The sequence below is a fragment of the Lipophrys pholis genome (genome assembly GCF_963383615.2).
Source record: "Lipophrys pholis genome assembly, chromosome: 10".
Taxonomy (NCBI): domain Eukaryota; kingdom Metazoa; phylum Chordata; class Actinopteri; order Blenniiformes; family Blenniidae; genus Lipophrys; species Lipophrys pholis.
This window is the reverse complement of record NC_137640.1, coordinates 19,451,858-19,466,230: the sequence shown is the minus strand read 5'-3', so window position 1 is coordinate 19,466,230 and position 14,373 is coordinate 19,451,858. Positions and strand designations below refer to the sequence as shown.

General features: G+C 39.3%; 1 protein-coding gene across 1 annotated transcript in view; it reads right to left on the bottom strand.

The window, feature by feature from the left end:
* Positions 1–13,985, bottom strand: part of sgip1a (SH3GL interacting endocytic adaptor 1a) — a 52,622-nt gene extending 38,637 nt beyond the window's left edge. The window contains exon 1 of the mRNA XM_080473409.1: positions 13,551–13,985. Within this exon, the coding sequence (XP_080329535.1) occupies positions 13,551–13,560 (10 nt within the window). The 5' untranslated portion in view covers positions 13,561–13,985. The remainder of the gene's footprint in view (positions 1–13,550) is intronic.
* Between the last annotated feature and the right edge of the window lie 388 nt (positions 13,986–14,373).

The window sequence follows — 14,373 nt, the reverse complement described above, 5'->3', positions numbered from 1 at the left end:
AGGTCCAACCAATTTAAAACACTGACATTCTTGTGCTTGCAATTAGAACGATACAAAAAGAAGGACAACAGGGATACAAATAACAAAATAAATACAAAAAACATTAAACCTTTAAAATCCAGAACGAGGCATGGTCCACCAGAAAGGTGCTTACCATGTTCCTTAAGGCACAGGACCAATAGGCAAGGCAAGTCTGAGTATCTTTCTTTTCCTCTGTTGACAAATTAAAGACTTAACTCACAGAGGAGGTTTTTGAATTTCTTTTTGAAGGATGCCACAAAAATAAAACTATGACTATATCAGCAATCGAGTAACTAATGGGGGGGCTTCGTCCTTGTCAAAATGCTAAGAGTTGGTAAGCGAGAAAAGTGGATATTTGAAAGCTTTTTACCTGCTCCATCTCTATTTATGCTCTCTTCATTAAGATTAGTACAAAGTACTTACAAATATGTAATTTGGGAAGACACTTCAAAATAACAGCACAAACAAGATAAGGCAAATTTAATTAACTAATATAATATTTTTTTTTTTGCTTCTCTCTTTTCCAAGTCAGTTTACCACTTCAACTTAATCTGAATATATAAGAACATAATCTCGTGATTTGCCTCGTGAAGTTAAAGGACACCACAGCATACTGAACTGTGGGGAAGTAAAGTGCAGCAGATAATGGAGTGATTATTTCTGTTGACACCCCAGCTGACTTAACACTCAAAATTTTCTTATCACTTCTCCTTTCAACACTTCCAGGCAGAACAGATAACACTTGGTTTTACAGTGGAACTACACAAGTTGCTTCCTAACTGTTAAGGATTTTTACACAACTGCTAATAAGAAAATAAGGATCAGTCTGGGGCGTTGATGTGGAGGAACTCCAGTGAGGATGCAGGTGTAAAGGGCCAAGAAAAGTACAAACAGAATATCAATCATCCTTTACAGCTTTCATTAGCTATAAATACTGAAGAGTAGTGTGTCTTCGACTGGGACCAGAGATGATTTTGTGTGATTTGCACTTGTGTATTTTTCTTTCAGCTGCAGCTCTCACTGTACTTCCAGTTCCCAGGTCTCCCCTCCTCCTTGACCTCCACCTTCAGTCCCTCTCCATGCTGATATGGTGAAAATCAATGGCTCCTCTGTTCTGTGCACTGTCTGCTAATGAAATCCTATCTGCTATGAGTCATCCATCTGATAGCAGCTGGGCCAATGACTGGCAGATGGATCCACTCCTGAACATCGTTTGTGATTTGGGAAAAAACAAAAACAACCATGCACAACTTAATGGGCACAGTCAGCTCCTACAAACATAAATGTGTCACATGCGGTTGTAAAAACTGACAACTGAGAACCCAGTATGGAAATATTGAAGACATTAAATTGACTAACGCTTACTTGTTGATGTAGTGATCATGATCATGTAATGCAAAGCTTTTCATAATGACATATTTCATTTATTTTTGATATCATTCAAAGACACATTCTATAATAGTTTTTTTTCCATTTTTAAGGTTAGGTATAGTCCTCCAACTTCACAGGATATGTTTCCACACAAAATGAACATTTACTGTAAAATGCAAGCCGTGACAGCAATGAGAGAAGAACTGACAAATAAAACTGAAAGATAAAAAAGATCTCTACCCAAAGCATGTTGAAGAGATGGGCCTTAATCTCCTGCAACTCCAAAGTTAAGTAGCCACGAGTTCAAAGATATCCTTTAGTGGAAGCTTCTCTATGGTAGTATCAATGACTATCTGCTTTTGAAAGATCTATTTGGCAGTAATGCAGTTTCGGGGTAAGTTCTCCAGTATATTTCAGATTTTTTCAAGACTTTTGTTTGACATCCATGCAGACAGTGGTATTAAAGCAAAATAGAACTGTAGCCAATATATTGTCCAGGCGGAAGCGCTGTGATGGACAGGTAAAAATGAAAGTCAGCTTTCTATAGGTTTACTTTTAATCAATTGTTACAAAGCCTAATATGTGTGCATATGGAATAAAAGGTGGGAACATACTGGCACTTAACCTGTTTACACATGGAGCACCCATATATGTCTGGGTAAATTTTCACAAAAAACTCACCATGCAAACATGTCACATACAACTGGTCTCTCTCTCTCGCTCTCTCTCTCTCTCTCTCTCTCTCCAACCTTTGAATCCGTCTCTCATCATAACATCTCTCCAGCCACCCAGTATCAGTCTAAACCCTGCTAATCTCTTCCTGTAGCTGTGCCTCTGCGTCACAGCGCCAGTGCATCCTCTCCTGATTGAAACTGACATCTGTTTGCACTGGTATAGCTTGTAGCCACACAGTACAAATACACATGAAGCACTCCACCCAGATAATCTAGAGATACGGCAAAGAGGTCATTTATCACATGTAGAGGTACAAAAAGAGACCGATTTTCTAATTAATATACTGCTAAAGACGAGTTTATGTATTAATGTTTCTTTCAACAGTTTTTTTTATAAAAAATTTTTTTTAAACTGCAAATATTTTTTCTGAATTCTCTGAGTTCTCATTGACACAATATAAACACTGAGTTTTAGCATGCTTTCTTAGACAATGAAAGGGCATTGTGTCCTTTTAATGGCCAGAAAAATAAGAGAATCAAAAATAATTGGAATGGATGCTGTTGTCAGACATGTTATGGGTCAATGAATAAGAGCAACAATTTCCGCAAAGGAAATAATGTCTTTTTTCAGAGCACTGGTATTTCTTTATATTCCTCACCAATGAATTGCAAAACAACTTCAAGTTGTTTCCCAGGGGATGTTTAAAAGATATTCCCTGAGACCAAGGGCAGCACTAACTGGAATAGATGATGTAAGCTGAAGTGAAGGGAGTACTCCAAAATAACACTAAATGACTACAGTAGTCTAAAACCTTTAGTTCATGACTGTTAGCTTACATGCATGCTTTTTTTTTTTAAATCTCACAATTGGATTAAAAAAGGCCACACAAATTAAAGTAATTGAACGGCAAAATATTATCATGTTAATTTAGTAATTAACTAAAGGTAAGAGACTAAGCCAAATGCAAAGTGTCAGCTTGGAAGAGGAATATATTATGCAGGGAGTCACAGCAATATTTCATAGCCAAATAAATCCAATTTCCCTGAGAAGTTTTCCCTGTGACCATGCTGATTCGTTCCATTTTTCAATAGTATGAAAGATAGTACATAAATGCAATTCCAGACCCTCAGGAGCCAAAAAAGTGGGATAAATTACCATGAAACAAAGGACCCGTTCACACCTGGTGTTAACATGCATTTCAGGTGGGGAAGCACCGATAACGATACCAGTATCGTTTCGATACCAGGCCTGAGTACTTGTACTCGTACTCATAAAACTGCCACTGATGCCACGACACCGATATCACTTTACGGCAGCGCGCGGTTTACGGCACTCCACTGCAAGGCGCGGGCGGGCAGTGAGGAGCGCACATCATGCTCAAAGCTCCGTTCCACCGAGCACACCCCCACCCCGGGCGGCACACCACTCCTAAATGAATGTAGAGGAAACCCTGCAGTTTTACTGAAAGCACTTTAGTTACATGTTAGGTCTCAGTTTATGACAAAGTGTTTACACTTCCTGCTCTGGTCTCCAGACCGTGGTCGGAAGAAGCAAGGGAGACCAACTTCTACTGCAGGGCCGAAACTGTCCTCAGCTTCGGGGTTAACTCCCTCGCCTCACAGCCAGTGGAAAGCAGGATATGGAACTCCGTTTCTGAGATGAACGCTTGTTGCATTTGTTGGCTACTTACTTTTAGTGTACAGCTTCTTGCTAGATCCGCTCAGCGTATGCATGCTCGCTCCCTCATGCACACTGGTCAAGCGAGCAATGTGGCTGTTAAATGAACCAGGCACACGCACACGCACACGCACTCTGATAACAAAAGTTTTATTGAAGTGTTTTCTTACAGTATATGTGGCAGTGCCATAAAATAACTAGTTTTGAACCTCAGTACATCACAATGTAGGAATGTTGTTCAAATAACACCTGTGGAAAAAAATAAATGTGTGTATTGGCCTAAGTACTCAGTATCGGTGAGTACTCAAAAGCAAGTACTCATACACTACTCATTTTTGGAAAAAAGTGGTATCGGTGCATCCCTAGTTTCAGGTGATCAAATATGTAAACAGGCACCGAAGCACTTTAACGCAAACCACTTCTTGAGGTGGTCTGGGACGCGTCTCAGTCATTGGCTGCAGGACAGCGGCATAAAAGGAAAATACATCATATGTAATAAGTAAACATCATCAGTGTGCACTGTGTTTTCATTTAAAAGAACGCGACACTGAGTTTCAGTCTTTCCAAAAATTACAAAGAAACAATGGAGAAGAACGTCCACGTCTGTGCCTGGGGATCTGCAGAGACATGCGGCCTGGGCAGAGGATACCGTCCTGTCCTTTGTCTGGGGACAGACTGATGTAAAACTGCACACCGGGCCCTTTGGCCTTTTGATGGAAGTGACATATAGGTAGTAATACAATCCAAACTATAGCCCAAAACGCACAATACGGACAAGCGTAAGCAGTTTGTGTCGGGGCTCGCCACATGTGGACGAATCAGCCAAAACACACGATAATGCCAGGTGTAAATGGGCTCCAAGGTTCTCAGGTGTAGAGGAGATGTATAAGGTAGACAATGGCAGAATATGCGGAGATACAGTAAAGACAGAGATCCTACTGGAGTTATAGTTACCGCAAGGGCTGTTGCGATATACCAACAATAGGACGATAATTATAATAACCTTTTGCTTTTACATAGCATTACAGTGTGCATATGCCAATACTTTACACATGTATCAGCTAAATGATTCAGTGCCACCTGGGCCCAAGTTCTGCAGAGCCCGTCATGAGCTGGAATATCTCTTCATGCTTCACAAGACATTGCATCCCTTCACTATCTTAACGTTCCAAACAGTGGCCTGTAAGAATAAGAAACCCTAAAATGATTGAACTCGTCTGTGTGGAAGTTTGCTTGAGATCAGAAATTGGACAAACCACCAGTTTGCTGAAAACACCAAGCGAAGGAGTCTTCACAAAATTGTTCATTCACCCCCTCCTAGATCCTATGAGGATTTGTCCACCGGTAGAGTGAGTAAGATGTATGAACATTTGGCCACTTTGCCTTAATCTATAGCTCGCTTTGATAGCTAGAAATATCAGCAATGGCTCTAGTGAGACAGACGGCTGCTGGATAGAGTGCAGGGATGGTTGTTCGAAAGTGTCTAACAGTTGCACATCTGATCCTATAACTTCCACTAAAACACCTCTCATTATTTTCCAAAATGTTTTCATAAAGATTTACTTCCGTAAAACATACAAGCAGGCAAGACAGTTTGGGTGGTTTGTGTTTTTGTTCCTGGAATGACCTTGAAGCATACTCGTTGTCCGAGCTTGATTCAGAAGCATCTCGTACATCCCTGCTACTGTACATACTTTAATAAGATGAAGTAGATGGCTTTCTGAGACACACTGCTCCAGACTCTGTAAACTAAACTATAATAAGAGCAGCATTTTATAATGTCTGTGTGCCTCCAGGCCCCGAGCAGATACAGAACATTAGGATACAAGGCATTTTAATCCATGGTGATGAAATCAAAAAGGACCAAGCTCAATAAAGCAATGTTAGTATTTTCAACCAACAGGATCAATATTTTGACGTCATTACCTCATAATGATGAGTTAGTATAGCCATTATTTGCATCAAACTAGTTGGAGAGAAGTGAAAGTCAGAATGTTTGGACTGTTTCTTCAGTGTGTCAGAACAATCAATACCAACTAACAATTTTCTTTCTGCAGACGTTTTCCTTCAGTTTGTAGCTAAAGATTGTGCACATTAGTTTGGCCTCTGAGATATATATATATATATATATATATAAAATTAAACTATTGTTGGGGGGTGTTATGACCAAAGATGGTTTATAGACCTGAAATGACATTAATACGACAGCCTCCAGCAGTGTGGATTTACTTCCTTCCATTTCTTTTCCACAGCACAGAACGAACAGAAAGTTGTTAGTCATTTTATGATGCATGATAGATCTGTGCTTGTTACACTGACGCTCCTCTCAAAGCTCAACCATCGTCTATTGACAGGTGTCTGAAGACTATAGCTTGAAAACAATTATCTTTCGGGGATTAATAAAGCAGCTGTATTTGAAAAGTACATTTTATTTCCAACTCATATGACCTTGTTCAACAGCAGCAACCAATGAGGTGTTTGAAGATAGTTTGGAATGTTGGTCATACAAACATATGGCAATTTTAAAGAAGTGTGGAATACTAATTGTGAACATGGAATGATTGTTTTACGAAAGACAAAAGAAAAGAGAAACACAGACTACCGAGACATCAGCTTCAGGTTGTGACCCAAATCTTAGGGGAAAGCGAAGAGTTCAACACATTAAGAAACAACTACAACAGACAAAAAAGAAATAAAAATTACCTATAAGTTTATATCCAAAAAACAGCTGCAAGTTAGAATAACCAGCTTCCTTTAAGTCTTTATTGATATCCATGATACTCAACTCATATTTTCTCTAGAACTCACCTACATTTTAGTGTCGCGTCGAAAAAACGGCAAAATTACACCAAAACTTTGCGAATCATTTCAAGTATCTCACTCTTCTGTGGCGACAAATGAAAAAACTAGTATTTCTACTTTCCTATTAAATTAATCCCTCAATTCTTTCATCACAACTACAGCAAATGAAAAAATCACGACCAATGACATAACCTCATCAAGTTTCAATATATTACTTGGATGGATTGATTAAAGGAGCTGATATTGGATTTCATAGAGACTCACACAACTTTATCCAACTGACAATTGAATAAGATGAAGATAACCTCTGAACTACATTTAAGTGGTTATCCTTCTTGACATATCTTCCAGGAGCACTCCCCGACACTTTCTATTCTTAAAACACATGACAAACGAAATGATGCTACTACAACAGGGAATTTAGTGTTGGAGGGGCAAAAATCACAAGTTTTGAAGGCAAAAAAATGTTGGTTCAAGATTTGTGCAGTTTGCTGTTAAGTTATTGCTATTCATAGCTCTTTAATGGAAAAAAATTTAATAAAATGAAAAACAGCACAGTAGGGAACTGTTGTGGAGTCAAAACCCCAGTGCAAGAGAAATGCATAGAAAATCACCTTGTAAACTATGTACAATGGTTCTTATTCATAAATTTACTAAATGTAATTCAACTTAAGTAAATAAAGCTATTAATAAAGATTTTCAAAATATATATATATATATATAGCAAGCTGGATTTCATAAATAAAGTTGGAAGTATATTAAGTGTACCACATCTCCCCCTAGATGCCACTGCATTATACAAACATGTCTGTTTATCTGGGTCTGAATACTGGACATCATTACATAAGCTCTCTCTCTCTCTGTGTGTGTGTGTGTGTGTGTGTGTGTGTGTGTGTGTGTGTGTGTGTGTGTGTGTGTGTGTGTGTGTGTGTGTGTGTGTGTGTGTGTGTGTGTGTGTGTGTGTGTGTGTGTGTGTGTGTGTGTGTGTGTGTGTGTGTGTGTGTGTGTGTGAACAACAAAGTTGGATGGGTCGATCTGTTGTGCATGTGAATGCGTATGTTGTGACAAAAACTGAAAACAACTCTTCAACTGCTCCTCTCCTGCAGCTGAACCCCAACATTCATTTGGGTTTCTGTCAGGCAAAGCCACAATAAACAGATTTTACACTCAACAACAAAACAACGCTAAACAACTAATAGGAAATGACTGCATGTGCCCAAAATACTGTAGCCTCACTTGTTAGAAGCCTTGAACACTTAAGTCAATATCAGAGAAAGGCAGTGAGTCACACTAGTCATTTCTCTAGATGACACACTTGCACCAGAAGAAGCCTACTACCTCCTCGTCTCTTACGTGTTTCAATTCAGACTCCATGTGCTCATGGGCTCTTATACATACATGTAGAATTTGAAGTTTAAGTGTGATTTAAAGCTATGTAATTGTGTTTATAAAGGGTTACACAGTAGGCAGTAATCCTCTTGCAAGGCAGGGAGATACAGAAGGTATGTGTCCTTCACATTCATAAAAGATACGCTGCTCTTTTTCCTACCACAACAAAAAAAAAGGCCCCAAAAGCCAGTGAGGACCGTTTCCAATGGTGGATGGAAGTTGGGTCAAGTAAAAAAATAAAAATTAAAAAAAATCATTAGCATTTGGCTATGGAATATTAAATACTGCATCAGAAACGACACCAAGAAGCAGAAGATGTTATTTAAAAAAAACCACAAACAAAGTACTTGATGCACACCTGACTAGCTTTGGGAACAAACATGCCAAATGACCAAGAATAATAAAGTACTAAGGAAACAATATGAATGTGCACTGGGGAACCTCAGATTCCACCAATGTCGAGTCTCAAAACCATTTGGATGCTCTGGTGAATTGAGTAGTGACGATGATTTAAAATTTGCAGGTCAATTCGAGTCAATTATACTGTGCTTTGTGCTCAACAATGTATTGCGTCACACATTGATCATTAATCAATTTATTGTGGCACTTTTCACAAATTATTCTAATTAGTCTCAGCGGTTAAGTTGTCAAGCATCATTCTGGGGTCAACACAAGACAATGTAACGTAATCTATTGTGGAAGGGTTCAGACTCACCTTCTCACCTTCTGTGTTTGTTTTTTGTTTTTTTGACTATTTACTTTGTAGATTCTCACTGAAAGCATCAAAACTATGAATGAACACATATGGTATTATGTAGTAAACAAAAAAGTGTGAAATAACTCAAAACACATTCTATAGTTTAGATGCTTCAAAATAGCGCTCGGTGGAACAGACTGAACACAGGCAGTATTTTTGCTGCTAAAGCCAGTTTAAGTAGCAGAAGCTCCATTTCACTGCTCAGTTTAAGGCAGCAAGCCTCCAGACCTCATTTGGACCGCCAATCTTCAAAAACGATGGCGGAAAAAAATAGCGCACACTTGCTGAAAGCCATCTAACTTATATAGACGCTACAATATAAAACATGTTTTGATTAATTTTCCCTACCGTGATTCAAATCTTTATTCCTTCATAGTTTTAATGCCTTCTGTGACGATCTACAATGTAAACAGTCCAGAAAATAAAGAACACTGAATTTGAAGGTGTGTCCAAACCTTTGACTGGTAGTGTATATCTCTAAGCACAATACCTTCAATCCATGGCACCACGCTTTAAAATGTTTCTGCCACAAAATGTTTAAGCCTTCTATATGACACCACAGACCAATGCAAAGCTGGCAATCTTGAAATAATGACGGGTTAACGTTAAGAAACCATCCAAGTACTAGGCGCATAAGAAAATGCTTAATCCACAAGTTTCAGCAGCAGTGTGTTCATGCTTTTAAAACTTCAAGAGATGTGTTTTCCTTCCATTTTTATGATTAGCTGATTCAACAGTCTTTACCTAATGATTTTTTTTTTGCCATGAGCTGACATGTCAATTCAAAGAGGATTTATATTATCTACAAAAATCATATTCACACAGATATTTAGAAATCTGTGAAAGCCATAATAAAAAATTAAGTTGGCTCAATGTCTATTTGAAAATGAAGTGGAGCCCACCATATGGCCCAATGTCCCCACTGCCCTCTGCTGTGCAGCATTCCAGTCAAGGGTTTATCCAAGTTTCAGCCAAGCTCTAAATACTGGGCCTCCCTCTGACACTCTAATTCCAACTGCTTCCAACCAGGATTAACAACTATTTCGACTATTCAAAAGCACACCTAGTATCTGTAACAAGCTTATTCATTACTACCACCAAATGGTAAAACGTTCAGACCGAATCCACACTCGTGCTAATCTTAGAACACTGACACTACAATTTTAACATGACTTCTAATTTTGCAGCCACAGGAAATGCCTAGACAACAGTAAAGGTTTTTCAAGATCGTCAAGATGTGTAACTTATGTGTTACTGACATTCTGTGCAAAATTAGTTCAGGACGAAACAAAAAAAATTGTGACTTAAGCTAAAATATAAATTTTCTGCTCTTGTATTACATTTTTTTCTTTGGTGGTAGTGGTGGCAAGACAGGGCAAAGGGGAGGAGAGGAAGTGTTGATTTGGGTGATACAGCCTGAGCAAAGGTCAGGTCATGAGTTAGGCATTGGGATTTAAATTGCACAGTACAATAAAATTCACTGCACACAGCACTTAGTTTAGTCTTACTGTAACCATTCATGGAGCTAGAGGAAAATCCTGCACAGTTAATTACAGTTAAACAATTATGGATTAACAATATTGCAAATATAATGATCTGTAACTTTTATATGTGTAACCATATCACAAGTGTCATCTCATAACCAAATCTCCCAGGCTGTGTCAATCTTATGCACAATAAAGATGAAAACATTTTATCCAAAAAACCAAAACATTCATGTTTTGGTTCTTTGCGATGACTGATTAGATTTAGCAGAATCTATTATTACAACCTCAACTGGACAAGATATTGTCAATACAGACTAATAGACTGTGGGAAATTATAAGAAATGTTTGCTCTCAGCAGTAATCAGCTTATATGAATATATTCTAACCATTTTATTGAAAGTATGATCACTAGGAGCCAATATGTATAACAAGCTGACATGAGGGAAGAGTCAAGGTGGCAAAATCAGTTGATCTTACTTTTTTGTCACATTAAAAGCGGCTATCATAAATTTTAGATAACATTTTTTGATCTGAGAGAAATGGTTGTATCAGCTCATGAAAAAAATTTGCATGAAGACATATTTTCCGACTAAATAAAAATTTAACTTTTAGTGGCAACACAACAAACCTGTTTAATATCCTGGAGCAAAAACATGCCCTGGGCTGGAAACGACAAGCATCTGTTTAAGACTTAGATGCTGGTTTCCGTTCCATTTCAAACAAACATCAAAATCTGCTTCCTTTTCCTGTGCAACCCAGTAGGACAAGCATTAAAAAAAAAAAGAGAACCTGATGTCAATTTATAAAACTGAAAATGCTAGGGCACCTGGGATGTAGAAAACTGTCTATCCACTGATAGATGACTGTCTCACCCATATTTATTTCACGACCAAAGCAGCTATTATTTTGGTACATAGCTGCTTAATATTAATTTCCTTGATCCATTTTCCTTCTATCTGGTGTGTGACAAACAGCTCGTCATCCGAGTAATAAGCTACTGAACGTTTGACCTTCCCTATTTCATATTGCAATCAGGCAACCACTATGTCTCTTGCCCTGTGCTACTCGGAGACAAGCATGCTGGCCATGGCATTGGGCTTAAAAAAGCAGAGCTAACCAGGATTAGCATCCAATTTTAACACCTGAATGTAATCCTGGCCTCACACAGCCCACACTAAGCTGTGCTAGCCATGCTAAAGGAAGCCAGGCTGTTTGCAGACCTTTTCTTTTTTTTTTTCCTGCTTTCAACTGTTACCTAACAACCTGGCTCGTGACAAACGCAGTTGATGACAGGTCAGCACACTTGCAGAGAAGGAGGAGTATTAGAATGGCTCATCCTTCATCTAAAGTGGGAGATTTTGTTCCTGGAAAAATTACTTTTTGGACAAACTGATCAATTCTGTGACGGATTGCTCTTCTTAGCACCATTGCTGTTGGGATTTTTGTTTTCTAATTTTCTAATATTAACTATAACATAATCATGGCGGATTCCTGTGACATGGAAAAAGAAATGATCTTAATTACTGACTGAGACACAAAAATACTCAGGACAGTTTTTTACGTGATACCATTACCCTATCAACATTGAAAACCTACTTTCCATGTGAAAACACTTGATAAACAGTATTTTAAAGCTACAAAATATGGCAGTAAATTCAGTTCCGATGCTGCCTATTGTGTGAAGCATGAATTTATCAGGCATAAACGTAAGAGTCCATCTGGTATAAACACAACTCTGTACCACCGATGTACTTAACAGGACAAAAAAGAAAGTCGCTTATCACAAAAATCACAACCTACTGAAAACATAATTTGTATAATGACAAGTGTGACAATCACAGACTCTGGTAATGGTAACTATAATGACTATTGTGTTTCTTAAAAAACCAACACAGCAAAAAACAACAACCAAATATTCAAGTGATGCTGTTTTTTGTACCAGCCAGGCCTGTATTTCACTGAAGAGGCTATATCAAATAACCAGGTTTCCAACAAAGCTGATCTCCAAAAAATAGTAACCTGAACATGACACAATTAGACCATTGTTAGGTTCAGCAGATCGAAACTACCACTGGGTGTGACAATGATTTCAACTCACAACACTCAGTACTTTTAGACTGTGTATTAAAAAATACTCAAACAAAAGATGCAGCTGGATGGGGACAGTAAAACATGCATCGCCAAGAAACAGCAACAAAGATCCAAACCATTAAATCAAATCAGTTTTCCACGTGAGCACACCTTGCCACTGTTAATGAGCATGTGGCAGGAATATACACGAAGGTCTATGACATGATATACAGACATACACCCATTCAATAAAGTACACCACGCATACAACTGGGCACCATGCTAATAATATTCTCGCTTGGCAGCAGACGCACTGGGTTCATTTACTAAACGCACCGGAATGAACCAGTTTGAACATCATCTCACGTCTATGAGCTGTACAGCATTATTGTTGTTTTTTTAAATCTGCATAGGAATTATGCTTTTATAGTTACAGCCTTATAATGGTCCCTGTGGAATTCAAGGTTTTTTGAGAACGTCTGCTTCATTGTTAATGTTGTTCTATTGATATAACTAACGTTTAAGCATTAACTATTTGGACAACATAATGGGTAGGAAATGAAAGATAAGATGGATGGATAGGGATTTTTGTGTGCCATCTGTAATGTTACAGGGAGTTATTCCATTATCATCGTCCTGCCCCTGATGATGTCATCAATTAAAGGGACACGATGCTAAAATAATCTGCAATTTTCTTCGTTATCACTCCAATCAACCCGACAGGGATGGATCAGTTCAGCCATGGGCGGGCGCATATGTAGGTATGCACTCCGCAGTGGAGATGGCAATCCAAACACAAGTGCTGTGTTAAATAGCTATGTAGTGCGTGCACGAAGCAAAGTCATACTGCACAGACAGCGTGTACATGGGTTTTAGAAAACACCATATAAAAAGAATTCATACTCAGGAGCCAGCTGGGCACATAAGCCCTCCTGCACATTAAATCCAAATAATCCTTTACGATGAGAAGCGGGGAAAAAGGGGGGTGAGGGGGTGCACGGTCAAATACACACACATTCACAAAGGTGCACACGCTTCAATTAGTCCTGCCATTGTGCCCCTGTGGAAGACATTCACTGGTGGTGCCCTTTTCCTGGGAATAACATGCAAGTCACTGAGATTCATGGACCTAAAATAGCATGGCAGCTTATGACATTTGAACCTCTCAAAGCCACACACTAACAAACACACCAGCCAGCAGATCAAGCACTGTAGGACAAGAACATAAAGCAGGATTACCCTGAATAACAAATAGGGAGGGGGGGGTAGCATTGTAGTAATAGTGAAAAAAAAAATATTACCTTCCATCATGTTTGCAGATTTGCATTCCTCTAACTCCAAGGAACCTGAAATGAAAGCAGGACGTGTAGGGAGGGGAAGAAGAAAAAAAGCCCCTGGTTACTGATATACAGTAGAATTGATGGACAGCAGAGCAGCTGTGTGCTCGTGGCTAACGCCCTGGCTAACTGTGATTCTCCAACACCCCCAGAGGTCTCCTGTCAACCAGCCCAGGAGGGTGAGAGACATACAGAGAGAGAGAGAGAGAGAGAGAGAAAAAGAGAGAGAGCGAGAGACAGAGACAGAGAGAGCGATAGAGAGGGAGACAGAAAAAAAAAAAGAGAGGAGGGGTAGGGGCTAGACTAGCTGTCGACCAGAGTTCCAGCTTAAGCCATGGATGCTGCTGCTGCTGCTGCTACTGCTGCTACTGCGGCTCTAACCTACACAGAGCTGAGGATGCTGAGAGGTTGGGAAAAAAGCTAACAGGAGGAGAAAAAAAAAAACAGGCTGGGTAGGGAGAGGGACAGAGGAGAGGGAGGCGGAGAGACGGGGGGGGGGGGTTGCCTGTGTGTGTGCGTGTGGAGAGAGGGGGGTGTAGAGCTGAGGAGGGACGGAGGCAGTCTGCTGAGGTCACACACAGATTCAGCCAATCCCTGCAGGTCTTTCCGGAGTCACATGGCTCACAGCTTGGATCTCCTGACACTACAGACTGGGACGACGCTACATTAGTCAACCCAGTCTTACTTGACAAACAACTGTGAGGGTTTACTGAACACACATGCATCTTTATACGTTCAAAAACAGACACAAAAGTCAACAGACATGCACAAGATAAACACAGAAAAA